The sequence below is a fragment of the Punica granatum genome, chromosome 7 (genome assembly GCF_007655135.1).
Source record: "Punica granatum isolate Tunisia-2019 chromosome 7, ASM765513v2, whole genome shotgun sequence".
In the NCBI taxonomy this organism is placed as follows: domain Eukaryota; kingdom Viridiplantae; phylum Streptophyta; class Magnoliopsida; order Myrtales; family Lythraceae; genus Punica; species Punica granatum.
Window position 1 is genome coordinate 4,103,977 of NC_045133.1, and position 19,673 is coordinate 4,123,649.

Sequence of the window (19,673 nt, forward strand, 5' to 3'; positions counted from 1 at the left end):
GGTTTGATCAACTGGCCTAGAGAAACAAGCAGAAGTTACTTAAAATGACACTTGTTTACCCAACGGGCATTTATGAGTTTCTCAAACAGATATTTTGTCAGTTTATGTAAATAAAACAATTTACTGCTCTTTCTCGAATGAGTTTAGACTAATATGTGACGAGTCAGCTGCTTTATTCGGTCTAGCAAAAATGTGAAATCAAAATGCCACGGACATTGGAGCCCAAGGACATGCCATGAGGACATGACAGTCGTGGAGTCGTCACCCCGTAACCATCACGCTCCGCGCTGGTTGACGACCGGCGAATGCTCTGTCCATGCGAAAACAAAATTTTGAACCAGAAATCTAGCTCAAAAGTTTTTAAACATTAGGAGGGGCTGTTTATTCGTATTACCATGCCATGATCGCGTAATCATCGAACCGATCCGATAGTTAACGTAAAATAATTTTTCTTCAATTAAATATAAAATTATTATTATTATTATTATTTTGTAAAATTACAACACTGCTAACTATATTCTCGAGGAGCAACTAACTCTAACTCCTCTCTCTCTCTCTCTAATCTCTCTCCTCTGTAAAGGGCGGGAAGACGCAACGAGGAATTTCTCCAATCTCCATTGCCGCAGCTTCTCCTTCTTCTCCACTTCAGTTCCACAGGTACTCTCTCTCTCTCTCTAGATTGCGGTTCAGTGATCCTGATCAACTGATTACGATCTGCATTAGCTCGATCATGGCGCATCGGCGATCATACAGTCACCATCCGCGTGGGATATCATCTCCGATAGAGATAACCTGCTGCTCCGTGAGAACTCCGAGCGGCACATAAAGCCGCTGGTTGATTCCACTGAAATCAGAGCTAGCTCTGCTTCGGGCTCGTTTCCCCTGTTCATTTCAACTCGTACCTAGCTAGTCCTTCACCTACATTTCCGCGTCTCGCGATTGTCTGTGAATTTCCGTCACTTACTGAGGTGTTGATGTGGCTCTGTTCATTGGCCGATGAAGTTGGAGAGGCAGAGCATAGGAGATGGACTATCAGACACATTCTCTGATGATCTTGTGGATACATATTTGCAGTCTACTAAGTAGGACGGAAGAAGCCGATGATTAGTAGGGGGAATAGCCGAGGGGCATTTTGATCGATCAGTGATCGCGAATTGCTGTCTATTTGCAGGAATATTTTGGATCGTGAAAATGGAGAACAAGCGGGTAGTGAAGGCCGCGATGGTGATAGTGATTGCCTCCACGCTTGTGCGTTGCGTCTCTGGGGTGAATCTCACGGTCGGTGGCGCCACCGGTTGGGACCTCTCCTCCAACATCCGTGGATGGGCCGCAAAGACTACATTCCATCCCGGTGACTTTCTAGGTACAATCCCTCACCTCAGAAACCGATTACTTATAACGAATCGTTATGTAATCTGCTGGTGGATTTACTTAGTTTTTCGGGATAATGTGAGCGCAGTATTCAACTACACGCCGCTACACGACGTCCTGGAGGTGAACAGGACGGAGTTCGCCGCCTGCAAGACCATAAACCCGATCGGAGCCTACACTGATGGCGAGTCAGTGGTCCAGCTGAATAATCCTGGCGTCGCGCGATACTTCATCTGTGGTCGCAGCGACCACTGCTCCCGAGGCCTCAAGCTGAGGGTCCGTGTCACCACCACCAGGGACAGCAGTGGCAGAGGCCACCACCCCCGCCAGCGTCCTCGTCCCCACACCCATCGCCACCAGCCTCCCAAGACTCGGCATGGTGACGACTTCAAGGACAGTCCAAGTCCTAAATCTGGTTCGTGGGATTCAAAGCGAGATGGTCCCCTGGGCTACATGTGGTTCATCGGATTTCTCGTCGTGGCTCCGGTGATTCTGGCTCCGGTGATTCTCCATCCCTTCGGATCGGGTAGTTGGATTTCTTGTCATATCTCTGGTGATTCTCTGTCTCTCCTCCTGATCGGGTAGTCGGATTTCTCGTCATAGCTCCAGTGATTCTCTCTCTCCTTCTGATCGTTCCGGGGAACTATCGACTTCTTGGTCATGTATTAGAGATCGAGGATACAAACAATACCATCGGCTTCTTGATCATGTATTAGAGATCGAGGATACAAGCAATACCATGATAAACTACTGAACTGTTCTATTCATCTGGTTGGTATATCAAATTTGCATGGCAATGAAGTTTTCCAGGGGAATTAATAATGTTCTTTCTTCCCATTACTTTCAGGAAATTAATTACAACTAGGATTGGACACAAATATTTCAATGTACTATGACGGAAAATTCGAGTCGGATTTTACCACATCCTTAGTGCACTGCTGATAAAAATATCGATACCAAGCACAGTGACTGTAAACCTCTAACAATTTTCCAGTACTCCCAAAACTCAGCTACTTGGCAAAGCACACTACAGCAGCAGTCGCATTAGTTAGCATAAAGGCTATCTGACAACCACTTTTGCCAACGGTGAATATGCATCAAAATCATTGGGCAACTCCTTACGAATCGTAACCTAATTGGTGTCAGAACTTGGATAGTCTTGACTAGACCAAGGGTGGCTATTCTTGCATTCCATTGACGCTGTCTTCTTCAGCCATCTGCTTCTGTCTCTCCTGTTCCTCTGTAACAAGTCACAACTTCATGTAAGCAAACAGGATTCAAGCAAAGAGAGTGAAGCTTAGCAGAAACCGGTACAGGGTCTCATAAACAAAACTTCCGGCCTCTAAGGTATCTTATCTGACCTAACCGGGACAAAATATCATTATGTTTCTTCGTTTAAGAAAAGATGCACATGAGGTCAAAGGCACTCTACAGACATCGGAAATTCATCTAACCAGGAATAAAGAGATGATGGATCCTAACGCTCGCACATATTTCATGCGGACTAGACAGAAATTTTTCTAGAATAATTTAGTGAAGTAACTCCCAACCATAGAGTCCGTTCTTTATTCTAAAAGAAAAGTTGCATGCATAAATGCAATTAGATGGCCATGCATAAACAGAAGGAAATCTCTATCGACAAAGTGGAACGATTGCGAAAGAGGGGTTGGCAACCACTCACCCATAATCTTATACATTGCCTTCTGGGTGCGTCTCTCGAGCTTATCAAGCTTCTTCTGGACATCTCTCCTCAGGTCCCAGTTAGGCTTCTTGGGAGCAATATTTACAAATGGATCCTGCACAGCTCAAGACAAGGGCATACCATTATGGTGTCACCCTGACAGTAACTACATAATACAGACTTCTGCTAGCAGCACTGAAACAATGATACTGAATTCAAGAGGATCACCTTCGTCTCTAATGCTGGAGGTTCTGCCGCAAGAGGGTCTTCGAATTTTGGTAGCACTGGTGGTGCGACCTTCCCCTCTTGGAGCTGCTTATCATGAGGAACATAGTTTCGAAACTTCATGCTCAGATTACTGCACAAAACGAAACACATAAGTTAATGAAAGAGCACACTGTATTTTTATCATTTGAAAAGGAACCTGTGTAGCACACACCCAATAATATAAGAACGAGAAAGAAGTGTGGCATTCCACCAATTTCCTCCAAGTTCATGACTTCAAATCATTACTAAATCGACAGTTCGCCTTAGACAACTCGAAAGAAGCCAATCAAGCTCCACAAAACAAAAGTAAAGCTAACAACAAAGGCGAAGAATGGTCCATGGAGGCAGCCAGAACACAGTTGTCACAGATATTCCACAATTTTGAAAAAAATGGTCCTGCAAGGCTCCCATCTCGCAAGTTTTTCCTGCTATAAATTGGCCCCGACCTTGAAATTTTTCTGCTTTCTTTAAGTCTCGACTTTGTTCTTCGACGAGGATTTAGGCGAAAATTGGAGTTACAGCATGTCAATCAAATTCAACAAGCTCATGAGCAGGCAGCGGCTAAAGACATGAATACATGATCCTAGAAAAACTCAACCCTGTAAGCTGAGGCATCCCATCAATTCCAGCACCAAACATCAAATCAAGGCAAACTTCCATAAACATCGATCTCTCATAGTTGATCCATTGCAAGACATTAACAAAGTGCTAAGGATTCAAGAGCCCAACCAATCCAATAAGAGTAAAGAGTAAATTCTCACTCTTCTTCTTCGCCGGCATCTTCCTCGTTGTCGCGGTCAGGTTTTTCGTCACCTTGAGGTGCAGAATCGTCTTCGGGAGCGGTGAGGAGCTCCTGAGCAGCTTTGAGGGCTCTCAGCCTCTCCCGCCGGGCGGCGACCGCTTGCTCGATGGAATCGTCTTCTTCACCCATCACTTAAAGCCTTTTCACTCAGACCACAGCCGGGGACTAGGGTTAGGGCTTAACGAGTTCGACCAGTAAATCAGCTCAACTCGGAGGGAGAGGAGGAAAGGTAAGGATGAAGGAAGAGGAGAGGGAACTATATCCTGCACCGGGTGCATGTACACCGGGCGTCCGACTGACCTGGTCGATTCTGGGCTGGACCAACGACCGGGCTGAGCTTGAGCAGAATCTGGGCCCGACCGGCCCAGGCCCACCATTTCTTTTTCTCTTTCCCTTTTGATACATGTACTGACGTTCACATTGTTCATGGTTCAGAAATTAGACAGGTCGATTGTGATTCTTAGCGGAAACAAGGGGAGTTTGAGCTCGTACTGGCACGAATCTCGCATAAGACCGTCGGTTATATTGATTAATTAATGAAATTATATATCTAAAACGTGGTATGAGAAAGTCCATATAGATACGAGCGACGTAAGTAACTTTTTTACTCACCAGTAAGAACAGGTTGCTCATAGTTGAGCATGGTCAACCTCGATAACAACTCGGCCTACCTCGACGGGCAAATATATGATATGGTCTTGAAGTTTATTTATCTCGTGAGTGCTGAATTTTAAGAGAATAAAAGTTATTTTCTAGTAACGTATTGCGTCATTTGACAGTGAAAACTTTTTAACTTAATCATACATCTGACCAATCGTGTATATCTCTCATATCATAATCCAACAGTAATAAAGCGATTGTTCGCCGAAACCAGAGGTACTCGATACCTTCGGTCCTCGAATAATTCTTGCATTACCTTCAGAATTCTTAACACTACAACCATATGAAATCGTTGCTAAGAGCAATTTCATAGCAACCCATCTCTAGAGCTTCAATCTGTACCCACAGTTGCTTGCTTTTATACTAACGGAGTAATTACTGCTCAAGCTATCCACCACCAGCAAGCACTCTCCCAATATCCTCACCTTCCTCGTCTTCAACCTCCCGAACTTGATCGCGACCGGCGCCTGCACCTTCAAGTCCAGTGGGATCCGTCCTGTGTTCTGCTGTTCCTGCAAGGCTGCCATCAGTGTGTTCCCGGACTTCGTCCTCCCCATCATGTCCACTTTCAGCTGCGTCACGTTGTCATGGCCCTGGTAGAATCTCGGGAGCGACCCACTGCAGAGCTTCTCACTGTTGTACCTACCAACCGATCGAGAAAACTCAATGAGAAATTTTCGCCTTATTTTCCATCTTCAAATTGAAAGTAGCAATTCGGAGAAATTATTTCCCGTCGTTAGATTGATATTCTCCTGCTATACTGATGTATGTCGTCAAAGGGTCCCTGAAATTTTATACATTACCATACGCTAAGCTGACCTCCGTGCTTGTAATATATCCCAATCTTTTCGTTTGGATTTTCGGCATTGATATTGACTCGGAATCTCGCGTACAGGGTCATGTCGGTATTTAGCCTGAGGCTGAGTATGCGGAGACTGTTGATGGAGTACTTCGGGAGCTTCGGTTGGAAGATGAGGTAGAGGACTCCTGCGGCGATGCCAATGGCAATGATGAGAAGGAAGAGGAGGCAGAAAGTCCAACACAAGCACCGGCAGCAGCTGCTCCTCCTCCAGCTTTTCGATGGCTCCGTGGGCACCAAGCCATGATTCCATCGCCGGTGTGCAGCAGCATTTAATGGGTTCCCTTTCTCGGAGACAGCAGAGCCGGGAGGGACCAGAGGGGAAGTTATGGGCCGCGCCGGAGAGTCTGGTTCCCTCACAGGATGAACTCTATGGTGATGATCTGCCATTTGCTGTGAGATCTGCTATGTGGGTTCATGCAACTAAGCTCCTAATGAAATACTGAAGAAAATTTAGAAAATTAATGAGATTTATTGAGTTCGAATTGGTATTTTGATGAAATTTTTTTGGGACATTTTTCTAAGGTCTCTTGCCCAACTTGGTTCACCTACTAACAAATTCAAAGATCATAGGAATATAGAGATGAAGTAGTTCAGCTAAACTAAAGATTCTCAAGTACCACATTTCATAGATGTGGACCCGAAGATTTCGAACTGGCACTTCGATGTAGCATCTCGACATATTTTACCTTACTCCTATAATGATGTGAATTGAAAAATATATATTCAGAGTAGGAATTGCTAATTTGCTATAAGCTAATGTCAAGATACTACGCAAGAAGTTGCTAAATTATACAGAAGTAAATTCGAGACATCTTCACTCGATAACGATTTCCTGTGGGGCTTCTTCTGCCTCTTTCGACCCTTCAACCTCGAGTTCCTCCTGAGTAATTCCCGAAGCCTCCACTGTCCGTGTAACCCATTCCTTCAGTGGGTCCTCGTTGAGATCAAGCCTCAGGAGTCCCGCAAACATTCCACCCATGAAAGCAACCGGCTCCTGAATAAGGAGTCGAACAACGTGAATAACATTGCAAACGAAAAGCATTCACCACAGTGCGGGTGCCCAAGTAGGTTATTAGGAATACAACAGGAGAAAAATTCTCTTGCATCCTTAAGTCCGACATGAGGTCAATTTCACCCTTCAAAGTCTACATTCTACCAAAATGCAGACCAAAGTTTTGGTTTTTGTCCAAAATTTTTCACCAAGTCCTAATCCCATACATGAATTCACTGGAGGATGTCAAGCAACCGGCACCACATTGAATAACGCGGGACTTGAGGAATTACTATAAGGACTTACAGAACACCCTCACCCGATTAAGTTGATATCAGTTCCAAAAAGAAGATAAGCGTGGGTTATCCAATGTTCATTACTATTTCTGTCAATGGCATCAGAGTAGCATCAGAAAGCCCCATCACTACCGGAACTTCCCGGTTCATTTTTGCACAATGTACACTTCAATGTGCAAACTGCAAAGGAAGTTCTGAGAATCCAACATAGGCAATAGAAGAGTTAAATAAGATCCCCCACGTTCCTCTTATCCCAGCTATATATATGTAACAAGAAATTTCATAGTCAACCATCAGGAAAGCTATATCCTGATTTATTAAAAGCTATATCCCGGTTTATTATTTCCTAGTCTGTATAGAAATTGCAGGTTTTGGCCGAAAAAAAAAATCCTATTTTCTCCTCATTGAGAAATTCTTGAAATCCAAGTGTTCCTAATCTCATAACACTTCACTAGAATAACGTCACAAACATAAACATGCTTTTTGTCTCAACAAATCAACTCGCCTAAGACTCAGTAGACTTGACATTCCAAGTTATTTCCTTAGCTTCAGGTGCATTGCAACTTTAACTCAGCAAACTTACCCCTTCAGGCGCATTTCAAATCTCATTACGACTCCTAAAAGTGCCCAATAGCAATACCTTATACCGAAACTGTTTCGGATGTGGTACACAAGCCATTCATCACGTCCAGACTTTGAAAGCTCAAACCAGCTAAACGGAACTACTAGTTTAACTAATACTTCTCTCTAAGAAACGATAACGAGCCATAAGGTGATCATGTTCTCGTAGAGAGACTCAATTATCGAAACCTAAGAGACCAATACACGACGGCCTGCTTCATAGGATAGACCAGCAGGGGAGTGGAATGAACCAACAACGTACAGTGTCCTAGAACTTCTGCTCAGCAAGAAAGATGAAACATAGAACTTTCTGTAGCAAGGCAGTGAACAAAATCCCTACTTTTTCGGAGAATGAATATCTGCGAACGACGATAAGACCTATACAACAAATAGCTGCACAAAACAGCAATAGCAGCAAACCAAGTGAGAATATATGGGCAAGTGTACCTTAAGAGCTTCTTTGAGGATAGGCTCTTCATTGGGATTGAAGAAGAAAGCTTTGACCCCATTGCTGTAGCCAAAGCAGACTCTACTGCAGCTGCTCCCTTTTCTCCCAATTCCCCCAAACCCACTGGGCTTCTTCAACTTCCACTGCCTCAATCAATCAATTCAATCCATTTCTGGCCATTATTAGATTATAGCAGCTAATGACTCGAGCATTAGAGAGAGAGGAGTCGAGATGGGCATTCCACCTACGCACCAGAGATGATGGGGCTGAAACTGGGTGGGCAAGGAGGGACATTGTCCGGTTTACTGGCGGAAGAAAGAGAGAATCTTGCCGCTCCCGGGAGTTCCTTCCGGAGATATTGCGCCTCGTCGGTTTCTCCGAGCTCTGCTCTATGAAACTTCGGAATCGGACTGATGATTTCAAGAACATTCGGCCAGCAGGCCGTGGGGGCTTTCTTGAGCCGGGCCGACGCCCTGTTTGGGCTCTAAGTTGGACCATATATTATTTATGAAAAAATTACTGTAGTGGTCCTATATGTTTGTTATTTTTTAACATTGAATCCTAAAAGTTTAACTTTAAAAAATCAAGTCTTAAAACGTTTATAAATGAGGTAACGTTGGTCCTTTCTGCTACGAATCTTGATGGAGTGGCTGATTCGGATTAAACGCCGTGAGATCCGTGCCGTCTGGCCCATTTTCTCTTACATGGCCTCCTTTATCAACCCAATACCCATTATTTAATACTCGACCCAACACTAACCCCAATAAAAGCGGATCCTGGTCTGGACCAAGTATGGCGAAGGAATTAAACGAGGCAGGCTTCACCTGGGGGGGGGGGGGGCGCAACGGGGTTAAGCTTAGGCTTAGACTTCGACGACTTCTTGGGAGTCTGAGCCTGCTTGGACGACCTTCGGGGCAGGTCGCGGAGTCCCAAGGGAAGTAGCAGGAGTTTCAAGGCTTGAGAAGAGGGAGAGATGCGGCTGTAGTTGTACTGTTCCAGAGGTGACCGGGTTGTTGGTGGGCTAATTTCTTGGAGTTGGAGGAAGGAAAAGAGTCGTTCGTGTTGTTCTTCTTGTTCCAGTGGGCTGACCTTAACGACGTTGTCCTATTCATGTCTTTGAGCTTGTAGAACCAGGCATTAGGCACCATGTCTGATAGCTTGAACCTGGAATTCTCTATTTTCTAACGGGGGGGAAGACGGCAAGAAGTGTATGATAAAGAGGTAACCTTACGTGTTGGAGTGGTGGCAAAACTCTTGGTCTTGGGATTAGCGTTAGCGCAGCTAGGATAGATGACTTTCTCTTGTTTAGCGTGATACCCTATTAACTCTAGTGCATGTCTTTTGGGTTTTACCTACACTTCTCTCCCATCCCCTTCGTCGAGAGGGCCTCACAGGGTGGTGTCTTATCACATTGCAGGCGAACGCGCGGTAGTGATCGTGGTGGTGCTTTAGGATTCCAATGTACTGCATCTAAGGTCAAAATGAGCTTGCTGGTGGACCAAGGACTTGACTCGCAGAGTGTGAGGGGTTCTCAGGGGGAAGAGCTTGATACTCTATGCCTCAGGCTTCTGCTTTTAAAGGGGAAGAAGGAGGAGATGATGATGATGTGGTGAATTGAATTGTTTTGTTGAGGAAAAAGAGGAAATTGGGTTTGATTGGGGTTAATGTCAAGTCGAATATCAAGTAAATATGTATAGTGATATCAGGTCTGGTTGATAAGGGAGGCCACGTAAGCAAAAATGGGCCTAATGTCACGGATCATAATGTTTGATCTAAGTCAGCCACTCTGTCAATGTTCGTAACAGAAAGGACCAACGTTGCCTCATTTACAGATGTTTTAGGACTTGATTTTTCAAAGTTAAACTTTTATGACTTAATATAAAAAAATATCAAAATATAAGACCACTACTGTAATTTTTCCTATTATTTATCAAAAAAGGGCATCAAACGACCATGTGATTTAATGTCAATTGAGTTTTTAGTAAACTAATTTTATATATAGTGCAGGGTTATGCAACTCATTGGAAGCACCTTGTAGCCAACATCGAGTCTGCATCCGAATAGAAATAGTCTAAGATACTATAAAAAAAAATGTAGATCCTAACAAGTTACAGCTTTAGGGCGGGTCGTGGTGCAAATTGTGACAAAAGATAACTTCAGCCGTACAAATGGAAGGATCTGAACTTCAGGGCCCATAAAAAAGTTTAGGGGGCAAAATTGAAAATTCTGTCTCCTTGGCTGATCTTCTTCGGGAAGAATCTTCTCTAGGGTTCTAATTCTTCTTCCCGCGACCAGAGCTTTCTTCTTCTGCAAACCGACACTCAACTCTGTGCCCTAATTCGACCGATCGGTGGGCTTTCCGAGCTCACTCTCGGAGATTTATTATCATCAGCAGAGACTATCATCATCAGCTATGGCGGGAAGAGAGGTTCGTGAGTATACCAACCTCAGCGACCCCAAAGGTAAATCTCCTCAACCATGAATCTCCGGAAATTTCACCTGTGAATGTTCGGTTCTTGCTTCTATCTTTGTCAAGTTCGAATTTTTAATGCGGTCCTGTCCCTTTTTCCGTGCAGATAAGAAATGGGGAAAGGGAAAGGACAAGATTGACGATGAAGACGTAACGTTCCAGCGCATGGTTGCTAAGGTTAGCCGCATCCATCTCCCTTCTATTTTTCAAATTTTGTGACTTATTTAATGATGATTTCTGGCTTTATTTGAGTATAACGAATGTAGAGGTTGAATTTGTGAATTTTGGATGATGCACAGTTGAACTCCTTTTGAATAATGAGGGATTTGTCTGTTCGGGGCAATGAGGGATGAGCCTATCGAAGAATCAATAATGTTTAAAGAACTCTGTAGACTATATCGATATAAACTATTTGTATACATGCTCTTCTGGTTTGTGTTTGTCTGTTTAGTTTGGTGATAGTTATGATCAACAAATGTCTATGGTAGGTTAGAGTTTGATGGGTAAATTTCGGTGGGTCGTGACTGTAATTGACTGCTGCTTGTGTAGCCTGTTATACTTGTTATGGTAAGTTTTATGTGGATCTCGCAAGAGTAGTTTTCTGATAACATGCCCGGGCAGGGATTTTGGCTTTTACCGGGGGGTTGATGCAAGCAGATGCAAGAAGCTGCTGGAGAACGTGGCGGGTATCTGCATGGACGAGGCGGTAAGCATGATTACATCTCCCCTCCATCTCATTTTTACAAATAGATAGGAGGAAACAGAGAGCCATTAGAAAGTACAAGGTGACGGAATTAGTATAAGAATGAACAGAGGAAGGAAGAAATTCCACCAAAACCAAGATATTCTGAATATGCCTTCTGCTAAATTCATTTGCTCTTCGGTGTATTTGTGAACTGTATAAGCTTTGCAATGCAGCCTTGGACAGTGATGACCTGCTTTACCTCAAGGAGCAGATGGAGGCCGAGGAGGATGCAGAACGGCTCCTTCGTCGCACTGAGAAGCGTGCCTTTGCTGCATTCAAGATATCCTTTGTACTTTCTTGTGACACTGATTTCCAATTATACGGAGTACTCGCATTACATGTTACTTTCAGTCACAGAGGAAAACAAATATTATGCATTGTTCAACTACAAGCTAATAGGAGTGTACTCGTGGATGCTCTTTGATGTAAAATATTTGGATTTTCTCAGTAGTCACTTTTTTAATTATAATTGGATTCCTATTTTCGATTTTTGGTTTTTCAAATTACAAAGTTTGTTGTAGACAAGTGAGATGAATTCATTATGTGTGCCTACCTTAACTACTCGCACAGAGCTGCAAGTTTAGCAGATACATCACCTGCATCAGTCCCCTTGCCACTCCGTGTCGAACCGAAGCCAAAGAGTGGGATTAGGTAGTAATATCCTTATTTTCAGAAAAAAGAATTATGCTTCTTCATAGATGCTTTGAGGAATGACGACTAATTATTGTGGGCGACGTCACAGGCAGCAAGATCTACTGAAGAAAGTGGTGGAAGTCAAACCCAAACGGCAGAAGGTATCAGCCACTCAACCGAATGCGGATCAGCCTCAGCCTGCTGCAACTTCCAGCGACCGCGTTTCATCGGAATCAAAATCCGAGGATAATTCGGGGAAAGAACAGACTTCATCTACGCCAAAACAGGCTGAGGGCGAGACTAAAGAGGACAACCCAGTTAAGAGCTTGCTGGGACTAGCATATGCAAGTTCTGATGATGATGAAGAAGACTGAACTGAACCGAGTTGTTCAAAATTTTTCATTCCCTGTTCTTGATGTGCAGAGTATGGTAAAGTTTTGTAGTGTAATCTTGTGACTCTGTTCTTGACAAACGTTGAATGAGTTATGAAAATTTTGGTCTCTTCATGGTCTCTCATATCCTTTGCTTCAGCATCTATCTATTTCTTTGCTAACAAGGCACCTTATCTATCTGACCTATGCCGACTTATTGAATGTTTATGCATATCTTCATTCGGGAATTTGAAATTCTACCATGTTTTCAACTCCTGCACGGCTTTCGACATGTCGTGATGATGTTGGTATACGGTATATATAATGCCTACCGGAGATCCAGTTGCGGTCATATGCATGTTCGCATGTTTAATTCTCCATGCAATGATCGATCTACGAATGGTGATTAAGCAAAAGAAACAACTCTATATTGCTATTGTTATTATTTCATATAGTTCTTGGACAACCGTTTATCTCAGAATCTACTTTGAAACATTAAAAAGACGAAATCTGCTTTGATACATCATTGATCTGCTGCTAGAATACGACTGGTGTGTAAACTAGTACGTTCTCTAGAGTACTATGACACGATCTAACTTCCACAATTATCCTAGACATTATCGGCGGCAAATCACTCCATGGCCATCGCTCATCTTGCTGGTGCACTCCATCACGTTGGTCGGCTCCAATGAGAGAGCGGTAACTTTCCCCCGCAGCTCGGGCGAGAAGTTGCAGTAGCTGCAGTCAGCCGACACAAGGGAAGAAGTCCTGTACTTGTTCTCGCCTCCCATGATTGGCATCGCGACCCCTCTCTTGACCGGGCTCGCGAAGTCGGGTCTGTAGGTCTGCCCCAGCACGCCCTCGACCATCTCAGAGAGGTCGAAGAACTGGAACTGCACCTCCAGGTGGGCGAAGCAGTCGTCCTCGGGGATCTGGTAGTTATGAATCCTATCATCCTCCTTCGTGATGGGGACCACGTTCGCGGAGACCTCGGCAACCCCTGGGAGTGTCAGGGTTATGCTGTTGCAGTGGGCGGTCCTCTCCAGGCTCAGGTCACTGTCGGCAGCGGTCCAGCTAGCCAGGTGGCCCTCGCCAACGTGGACAGGCTCACCATCGTATGTGAACTGGAGCTGGTCGATGCTGTTGTCCCACTTGGCCACCTTGTTGGCAGCGAGGGTAAATGTGTGGCGACCGAACATGACGCCAAGAGCCTGAATCCAAGTGTTGTCACGCTTCCTCCCTTCAGGGTGGCGGCCGATGAAACGCGCATTAATCTGGAGGTTCCGGTCGGACACGAGACTAAAGTACTGGTTTGTTTGGCCGTGGAAATAGAACACAATCCCGTCTCCTCCGACGAACCTTGGGTCCCCGCATGCCGAGCCCACTCCATTGCAGTTTGCTGTGCGATCTGGAGAAAGCACGAACCAGTTGTTACTTACTGATTAAAACAAACCAACCATAAAAGTAAATATTCAATACGTGCAACCAAAACAAGTCCTGGTATATCATGATTTGGAGTGATTCCGATTACGAAAGAGTATGGTTCAGTATGGGACAGTAAGATATTCATAAATGCATGTTCACGAATGCATGTGTAATATATATACATATATATGGACTTACTCTTGCAATAGGCTTCACATGTGGGGGTGGAGCAGTCAATGGTGCAGGCCTTGGCAGTTGGGTCAGCAGGTTTGAAGGAAGGGCACTGCTGTGGGCAGGTAATGTTCTTGCCGTAGCATGTGGTGGTCGGGTCGTTGCACGCCATAAACTGCTGCGGAAACTTCTTTCCGGCCACTGCAGACGGCGGAGGAGGCGCAGAAACAGCAGGCGGTGGTGGGGGCGAGGGGTTGCCGTAGAGGTCAGCGCTGGAGAGGGTGGCCGCAGACCCCACGGCTAGTAAGAGGAGAAGGGCTGTCATCCTTCTCACCAAGCTAATGAGACTAGTGTGAAATGATGCTTTAGCTATTAGCTAGTGAAGAGGGTTGGAGAGAACTGCTTGACCGATTTGGTCTATTTATAGAGCAAAACGTGTAGAGAGAGAAGGTTTGAGAACTCAAGAAATGATAGTAAATTATGATTTATTATTATTAGGGCGGGAAAAGTTTAAGAGTACGATTTATAATCATGAAACCCTAAGATTAGCATACGGCACGGCAGATCCAAAGTAAATTCTCGGCTAAACTAATAAGAGATTGACTCAGATGACAAGAGATTAATATAACATTGCTCTTAAAATTACCTTGATAGTTATAAAATAAATATATATATATATAACAAATCTTATATAACGAGAAAATTACTTAGGGTTTTACTAAATGATTTTTTTTTCCAGTAACAAGAATTCACCAAGTTACAATTTTTATGAATCACAGCGTGAAACTTTAAATTCATTCCAGATAAACTTATCTTTCTCATACAAGTATGTTTGCCACGATATTCTAGCTATCGATCGTTTTGCATCTTCCAATTAAATTGTCAGTGAATGATGTTATAGTATATACATTTAAGAACTCAGGATCTTCAAGATAATACCAGTGCGTTTGATTTCAGAGTTAAAGTTTTGAATTTGTAACTTTGATTTTGATTGTGGAAAAAGACAAAAAAGTAGGATTTGTGGACCCCACCAGTTTTGTTGTGTAGTGTATTGGATAGTGTATGAGATTGTATATTGAATAATATATGGGGCCCATCAGTTTGACTTTGGAAAAGTATGTTTTGTTGTGTAGTTTATTGAGTTAAAGTTAAAGTTAAAATTTTAAATCGCGATTCCGAAACCAAACAGAGCGTACGCGTTCTCGGTTAAGCACCCACCTTCAATGAACAAACGAACCATTTCATGTTCGTGCAGCAGTCGATCCAAGGCATGTTGCTTTCATAGCAAGGAATGATGAGTAGATTAAACAAATTCAATAGAAGAACCATAAAGGTAAGTAGTCAATACTTTGAGGTGAAGTTTGAGTATAGATCTTGGGATTAATTCTACATGGGTCAATGTGACATATCTCCGTACCTATTTTATTTGACAAGTCTTTAATATCCCCAAGGGTTTGTCTCTTTTTTGCTGGGCAAGTTAATGATCTCTTGTTAATCTAATTTATTATTTTCTTCTCATTTTAATTTATGTTCCTATTGATCGTAATTACTTCTTGTAATAAAACCTATTAGTAATTACATAAAAACTAGCTAGGTAAAGCCTTCCTTATATATATATTGAGCGGGTGGGTGAGTTATTCAAGATTTTATTAAGAAATTATTTGATTTATCAAAAAAAAAGTTTATTTAGGAAAATTTTTTATATTTATTCGCAATCAATACAACAAATAAACTTCATAGATAATTAATTCAAGAGAAGATAATTGAGATGATCAAAATAGAGGTTCATGGCAAAGAGAGTACAATGCAATGAACGTACGTCTTCGACTGATCGCCAAAATATTTCGAGTTCAATACTTGTTGTGAAACTATTTGTGTCATTTTATTAACTATTTAGAATTTATATTTCATCATACTACATCCATTGACCTCCCCTATCACCAAAAAAAAAAAAAAGTCAGTATCTCTTGCTTCAATTTTTACATAGTACAATCGATCTCTCTCATTTTACTGGTAAATAAGCGACACAAAAAATTACTTGAACAAATTTGTCCGTTTTGTAATTGATTTTTTGTCGAGTTATCTCCGTAGAATTAGTTAAAAAAAATCATAGAAATAAAAGTTTTTGCAAACCTAATACGTCAAATTCAGCCATAAGAAATTCCGATTGATTACTATTTAATTAATAGATGCATTTACACTTCCCCCTAAAACAGATCTCTAGATTCGCATTGAATATGAGATGAAAAACCACCCGAGTAATTAAGACAGCGGAACAATGGCAAAGATCATCAAGTGTTGTTCACCGACTTAATCGAACCGAAAGGACCATTTTACCCTCACAAGATAGCGAACCTCCCCCTGTCCCGACCCGGCGAGGGAAATTGATTTAGTTGTACGTGCATGCCTTCATTCAGTAGGAAGAGTTTAGGTAAAGAGTGACTCTCTGTTCAGGTCGAGAGACTCGATGTCCATAGCTTGCACTTGCTGGAAAACGAATTTTACGTAAAGGGGCGACAAGGTCAAGCATAACGTCAATGCCGACTGTCGATACCAAAAGAATCCTAAAGAGAGACAGAATATCGAGTACGCATTTTATACCAATATGAATGAAGATAAGAGAAACCTGACATTGAAGGAGAGGTATGATAAGGAAAAGAGACGTAAGCTTGTCTTTCGATATCGATATCACCCTGGAGCTCGAAAGGTTTAACTTTTATGCACATCTCACCATATTCATAATCGCGATTGAATCGATCTAACATCCCCGTATCGATATAGGCACTGCACTACATATGAAATTCAGGTGGGTTCCACATAACGGAGTCCCAAGCGCAGCCCTACTGCTGCCTCTTTTGATTATGTATATGCATTGATCAGGAAACTCACTGTCATGGGAGATTCAGATTAACACCCATTAAAATTCAGAATCAATGTATTCGGTCGGGATGCACTGCAGATAAGTGCTAGACACGTTACCAAGATAAGACCGTACCTACATGCATCGACAAACATCGGAGTAAGGAAACAACTGTTTCGATAATCGTCGGCCAGTTTCTTTTTTTCTTCTGCTAATAACATTGGGTGTGTCAAACAAGTCTGTCTAATAGCACAAGCAGAATTCTTATCCAGCTAAAAAAGCACAAGCATGATTCCTACTCTACATGCAGCAGATCCCCAAAACAATCGGGGCCTTTGATTTTTAACATACATGACTCTCATATATCGATATTCCTTTCAGCAACTATTCATCATGAATCGAGAACCACTGTTTGGTCCACTTCCCGAAAACTCTTTACGCTGGATCAGTGAACGACAGGCTTAAGGGGATGAGCCCTCAGTTTTGATAGGTCGAGACTTGAGTCGAGCTCTTCATCTAGCTCCCCAACAACGCTTCTGCAATAAAAAAAATAACATATCAAACACCTTAGCTTAATATATCAGTATCTCATCAGAAAAACGAATGGAGATGAAAGGGATACAATGCTGTTACATGTTATCGCCCCTTATTATGTAAAGGCCCAATACGAGCTGCTGAACACCTTCCTGCAGATCAGTATAATGAATATATACATTAGAACAACTACAACTCAAAACATAAAACTAGGGGCAAATCAGTCAGGAGAACAAACCTTTGTAGAGTACACGCGTTCATGAGATTCATCAAGAATAATATTGGTAGCCTGATCGAAACCCTTCAGGACCCCCTAATGGGAAGCAAAGTCTTGGTCAAAATCTCGAGATTATTCTCAAAGAATACAATTTGAGGAAGCTGTAAATGAACTTACCACTATGTTGCGTCCATCGTTAGTAATTACTGATATTGTTTCTGCCAGCAAGGAGATTACATGAGATCAGATGCGCAAGAAAGTTTTTGCATAGAGATGTAAATTGGATGGAAATTCCAAATAATACGACATTTCGGACTTATTAGGAAGTCCCTTCATTATCAAGTGATTTAAATGTCTGCTCTTGAAGGAGATTATACTAGTTGTAAATTTGTCAGCCGCATACTGAATTCCTTCAACATTACTTAACCTTCTCACTTTGTATCAACCACAGTATGGCTACAATTTCCACTTTGTTGTGGAAAGAGTTTAAAAGCAACGAGACTCATATCAGACAAGATGAAACAATGCATTGAACAGAAAAATAGAAGAGAGTTCAGAATTTGCTTACGATCTACTAGAGAATCCAGACCGGGGCCACTAGCCATTTCAGAGAAACCAAAGAGAGTGTAAGTAGCGACCCTCCTGGCTAGCTAAAAATATATATCCTGCAGTATAGCAAGCAAATGACTTCATTATTCCTAGAAAGCCTGCTGGTACAAAGGCTTCAACAGAAGGTGACAACATTAGAAAAAGTAAATTCTTGCATAAGAAGCCGGGGCATGAAAATAGCTATGAAGGAACCTAAGCAAATGTTTTTGTAAGTGAAGATCAACAAAAAAAAGTGAGGCAAGATTTCATCATGAGCTAAGAATTCTATCAACCAACTGATATCAGCTAACGAAGGCTGGCAAATTTTCATGAGACATGTATTGGCATTACAAGCATCGAGCACTTTGCAAATTCAGAAGCTAACACATGGACAGAGACACCAGGAGCTCCGAGCGCAACTTGAAATTTGACATTAACATAAAATGGGCCTTGATACCATCACGATCTTGAAATTCTCGGCCCGAGTAAAACCAAGGAAGGAAAGCAAAGCACTTGATTTGAATTGTCAGTTATTCGTCTCTAACATAGCAATTTGCCTTGTAAGGTTCAAAATGTCAAAACTCATCCTCTTGCAGTTTGCTCGTAATGTGATTCGACAAAAACAAAAAGCCAACCGGAGGCTCAAAGAACTATGGAATTGAGCTTTAATCCATCCCAATGGCTGACTTCTAGGGTTCAACAGACAACTATTGCCGTACATATTATTGCTTAAAGACGTGACGGAGGACAATCGCAATAGAGTTTTCCTTTCACACCATTTACGGTCCTTTCTCCTATGATACACTCCTTCTCTGCTGTGTGCGAGCTTCCACAGGTCAATCACTCTTCCACACGGTGATATGATCAGAAAGACAAAGAATGGCGAGAGAAAGCAAAGGAACGAAGAAGAAGCAAAAGTTCAAAATTAAACAGAACAAGCAACATGAAAGTACTGCAATGGGAGAAAGGGACATAGAGACTGACCTCGATGACCTCTAATGGCGCCTCTTCAGTCTTGGCGGCAGAGACAGAGAGAGAGAGAGAGAGAGAACTGAGTGAGATAGCCCCGAAGTGAGAGCAGAGAGAGAGAGAGAGGGAGAGGATCGCCAATGAGAATGGGATGGGCCTTTGGATCTTGGCAGGTCCAATGGGCCACGACTATGGGCCTCAGAGCGGACTCTCTTTCTTCTTGGGCTTCTCTATGCTGTCCAAAAGTTTTTACTTTTTTTTTTTGGTTGCCAAAGAGGTGCGTTGGTATAAAGGAAATGGGTATAAACGGTACAAAAAGTTTCATAAATGTAATATTATAGTACAAAAAATAATTTTCTGCTACTCTTTGGTATAAAGATTTTTAAAATTATTTCAATATGGTACATTTCGTCATCTCGCACCTGATGTCGTTATCTCGATGCTGTTGACCTGACTTATTGCGCGACATAATAAAAATAAAACAAAATAATTTTAAAAAAATCATCAGATCCTCATCTTCATCTTCTTCTCTCACTTTTCGTTGAAGAAACCCTAGATCATCATCACCATCTCAACCATCTCCGATTGCTCTTCGACCTCTCTCCCCCACCTTCTTCTCCAATCTCTCCTTCCAAACCCCGATTAACCCAAAAAAAAAAAAGAGAAAATCACAGATTACTAGAGGAAGGGA

The 19,673-nt window shown here is 42.5% G+C and overlaps 7 protein-coding genes across 9 annotated transcripts; 2 read left to right on the forward strand and 5 right to left on the reverse strand.

Moving 5' to 3' along the window:
• The first annotated feature begins 511 nt into the window (after positions 1-511).
• On the forward strand, positions 512-2,041 carry LOC116212685 (uclacyanin 1-like). Of its 2 annotated transcripts, XM_031547327.1 has the most exons (3): positions 512-657; positions 1,172-1,363; positions 1,460-2,041. In XM_031547327.1, exons 2-3 carry the CDS (start codon positions 1,192-1,194, stop codon positions 1,954-1,956), a joined length of 669 nt encoding a protein of 222 aa, XP_031403187.1. In that variant the 5' UTR covers positions 512-657; positions 1,172-1,191; the 3' UTR covers positions 1,957-2,041. The 2 variants fall into 2 exon arrangements, with proteins under 2 accessions (XP_031403187.1, XP_031403188.1); XM_031547328.1 differs by having other exon boundaries at positions 512-1,363.
• Positions 2,042-2,173: 132 nt separating this feature from the next.
• Positions 2,174-4,343, reverse strand: LOC116212686 (coiled-coil domain-containing protein 12). Its single transcript, XM_031547330.1, has 4 exons — positions 4,081-4,343; positions 3,281-3,410; positions 3,053-3,167; positions 2,174-2,611 (listed from the first exon to the last, which is right to left on the reverse strand). The coding sequence occupies exons 1-4, from the start codon at positions 4,248-4,250 to the stop codon at positions 2,550-2,552; spliced, it is 477 nt and encodes a 158-aa protein (XP_031403190.1). The 5' UTR covers positions 4,251-4,343; the 3' UTR covers positions 2,174-2,549.
• Positions 4,344-4,907: 564 nt separating this feature from the next.
• Positions 4,908-6,059, reverse strand: LOC116215187 (NDR1/HIN1-like protein 6). The gene is made up of 2 exons (XM_031550798.1): positions 5,585-6,059; positions 4,908-5,423 (listed from the first exon to the last, which is right to left on the reverse strand). Exons 1-2 carry the CDS (start codon positions 6,028-6,030, stop codon positions 5,105-5,107), a joined length of 765 nt encoding a protein of 254 aa, XP_031406658.1. The 5' UTR covers positions 6,031-6,059; the 3' UTR covers positions 4,908-5,104.
• A 159-nt stretch (positions 6,060-6,218) lies between these two features.
• Positions 6,219-8,466, reverse strand: LOC116215188. Its single transcript, XM_031550799.1, has 3 exons — positions 8,252-8,466; positions 7,999-8,142; positions 6,219-6,637 (listed from the first exon to the last, which is right to left on the reverse strand). Exons 1-3 carry the CDS (start codon positions 8,426-8,428, stop codon positions 6,458-6,460), a joined length of 501 nt encoding a protein of 166 aa, XP_031406659.1. The 5' UTR covers positions 8,429-8,466; the 3' UTR covers positions 6,219-6,457.
• A 1,790-nt stretch (positions 8,467-10,256) lies between these two features.
• Positions 10,257-12,363, forward strand: LOC116212786. 2 transcript variants are annotated; one of them, XM_031547480.1, is made up of 6 exons: positions 10,257-10,461; positions 10,576-10,646; positions 11,127-11,175; positions 11,388-11,494; positions 11,783-11,865; positions 11,957-12,363. In XM_031547480.1, exons 1-6 carry the CDS (start codon positions 10,413-10,415, stop codon positions 12,219-12,221), a joined length of 624 nt encoding a protein of 207 aa, XP_031403340.1. In that variant the 5' UTR covers positions 10,257-10,412; the 3' UTR covers positions 12,222-12,363. The 2 variants fall into 2 exon arrangements, with proteins under 2 accessions (XP_031403340.1, XP_031403341.1); XM_031547481.1 differs by having other exon boundaries at positions 10,260-10,461; positions 11,091-11,175.
• Positions 12,364-12,635: 272 nt separating this feature from the next.
• LOC116213366 lies at positions 12,636-14,188 on the reverse strand. The gene is made up of 2 exons (XM_031548255.1): positions 13,842-14,188; positions 12,636-13,626 (listed from the first exon to the last, which is right to left on the reverse strand). The coding sequence occupies exons 1-2, from the start codon at positions 14,137-14,139 to the stop codon at positions 12,836-12,838; spliced, it is 1,089 nt and encodes a 362-aa protein (XP_031404115.1). The 5' UTR covers positions 14,140-14,188; the 3' UTR covers positions 12,636-12,835.
• A 2,646-nt stretch (positions 14,189-16,834) lies between these two features.
• Positions 16,835-19,135, reverse strand: LOC116212908 (sm-like protein LSM8). The gene is made up of 6 exons (XM_031547651.1): positions 18,998-19,135; positions 17,994-18,090; positions 17,603-17,643; positions 17,447-17,521; positions 17,308-17,360; positions 16,835-17,210 (listed from the first exon to the last, which is right to left on the reverse strand). Exons 2-6 carry the CDS (start codon positions 18,028-18,030, stop codon positions 17,120-17,122), a joined length of 297 nt encoding a protein of 98 aa, XP_031403511.1. The 5' UTR covers positions 18,031-18,090; positions 18,998-19,135; the 3' UTR covers positions 16,835-17,119.
• Positions 19,136-19,673: the final 538 nt, after the last annotated feature.

Bases quoted from the DNA above. Each gene is read 5' to 3' on its own strand.
- LOC116212685 (XM_031547328.1), top strand. From the start codon at position 1,192: ATGGAGAACAAGCGGGTAGTGAAGGCCGCGATGGTGATAGTGATTGCC. The intron at 1,364-1,459 runs GTACAATCCCTC...ATGTGAGCGCAG, and splicing joins CCATCCCGGTGACTTTCTAG to TATTCAACTACACGCCGCTA.
- LOC116212686 (XM_031547330.1), bottom strand. From the start codon at position 4,250: ATGGGTGAAGAAGACGATTCCATCGAGCAAGCGGTCGCCGCCCGGCGG. The intron at 3,411-4,080 runs GTGAGAATTTAC...CGTTTTGTGCAG, and splicing joins GATGCCGGCGAAGAAGAAGA to TAATCTGAGCATGAAGTTTC. The intron at 3,168-3,280 runs GTGATCCTCTTG...TGAGCTGTGCAG, and splicing joins CTCCAGCATTAGAGACGAAG to GATCCATTTGTAAATATTGC.
- LOC116215187 (XM_031550798.1), bottom strand. From the start codon at position 6,030: ATGGCAGATCATCACCATAGAGTTCATCCTGTGAGGGAACCAGACTCT. The intron at 5,424-5,584 runs GTAATGTATAAA...ATCGGTTGGTAG, and splicing joins GGAGGTCAGCTTAGCGTATG to GTACAACAGTGAGAAGCTCT.
- LOC116215188 (XM_031550799.1), bottom strand. From the start codon at position 8,428: ATGTTCTTGAAATCATCAGTCCGATTCCGAAGTTTCATAGAGCAGAGC. The intron at 8,143-8,251 runs GTGCGTAGGTGG...TGATTGAGGCAG, and splicing joins TTTCAGCCCCATCATCTCTG to TGGAAGTTGAAGAAGCCCAG. The intron at 6,638-7,998 runs GTACACTTGCCC...CTCCTTATTCAG, and splicing joins TCCTCAAAGAAGCTCTTAAG to GAGCCGGTTGCTTTCATGGG.
- LOC116212786 (XM_031547480.1), top strand. From the start codon at position 10,413: ATGGCGGGAAGAGAGGTTCGTGAGTATACCAACCTCAGCGACCCCAAA. The intron at 11,176-11,387 runs GTAAGCATGATT...TTTGCAATGCAG, and splicing joins GTATCTGCATGGACGAGGCG to CCTTGGACAGTGATGACCTG. The intron at 11,495-11,782 runs ATATCCTTTGTA...AACTACTCGCAC, and splicing joins GTGCCTTTGCTGCATTCAAG to AGAGCTGCAAGTTTAGCAGA.
- LOC116213366 (XM_031548255.1), bottom strand. From the start codon at position 14,139: ATGACAGCCCTTCTCCTCTTACTAGCCGTGGGGTCTGCGGCCACCCTC. The intron at 13,627-13,841 runs GTAAGTCCATAT...TGCTTTCTCCAG, and splicing joins ATGTGAAGCCTATTGCAAGA to ATCGCACAGCAAACTGCAAT.
- LOC116212908 (XM_031547651.1), bottom strand. From the start codon at position 18,030: ATGGCTAGTGGCCCCGGTCTGGATTCTCTAGTAGATC. The intron at 17,644-17,993 runs GTAAGCAAATTC...CCTTGCTGGCAG, and splicing joins TCTGGATTCTCTAGTAGATC to AAACAATATCAGTAATTACT. The intron at 17,522-17,602 runs GTAAGTTCATTT...GCTTCCCATTAG, and splicing joins ACGATGGACGCAACATAGTG to GGGGTCCTGAAGGGTTTCGA.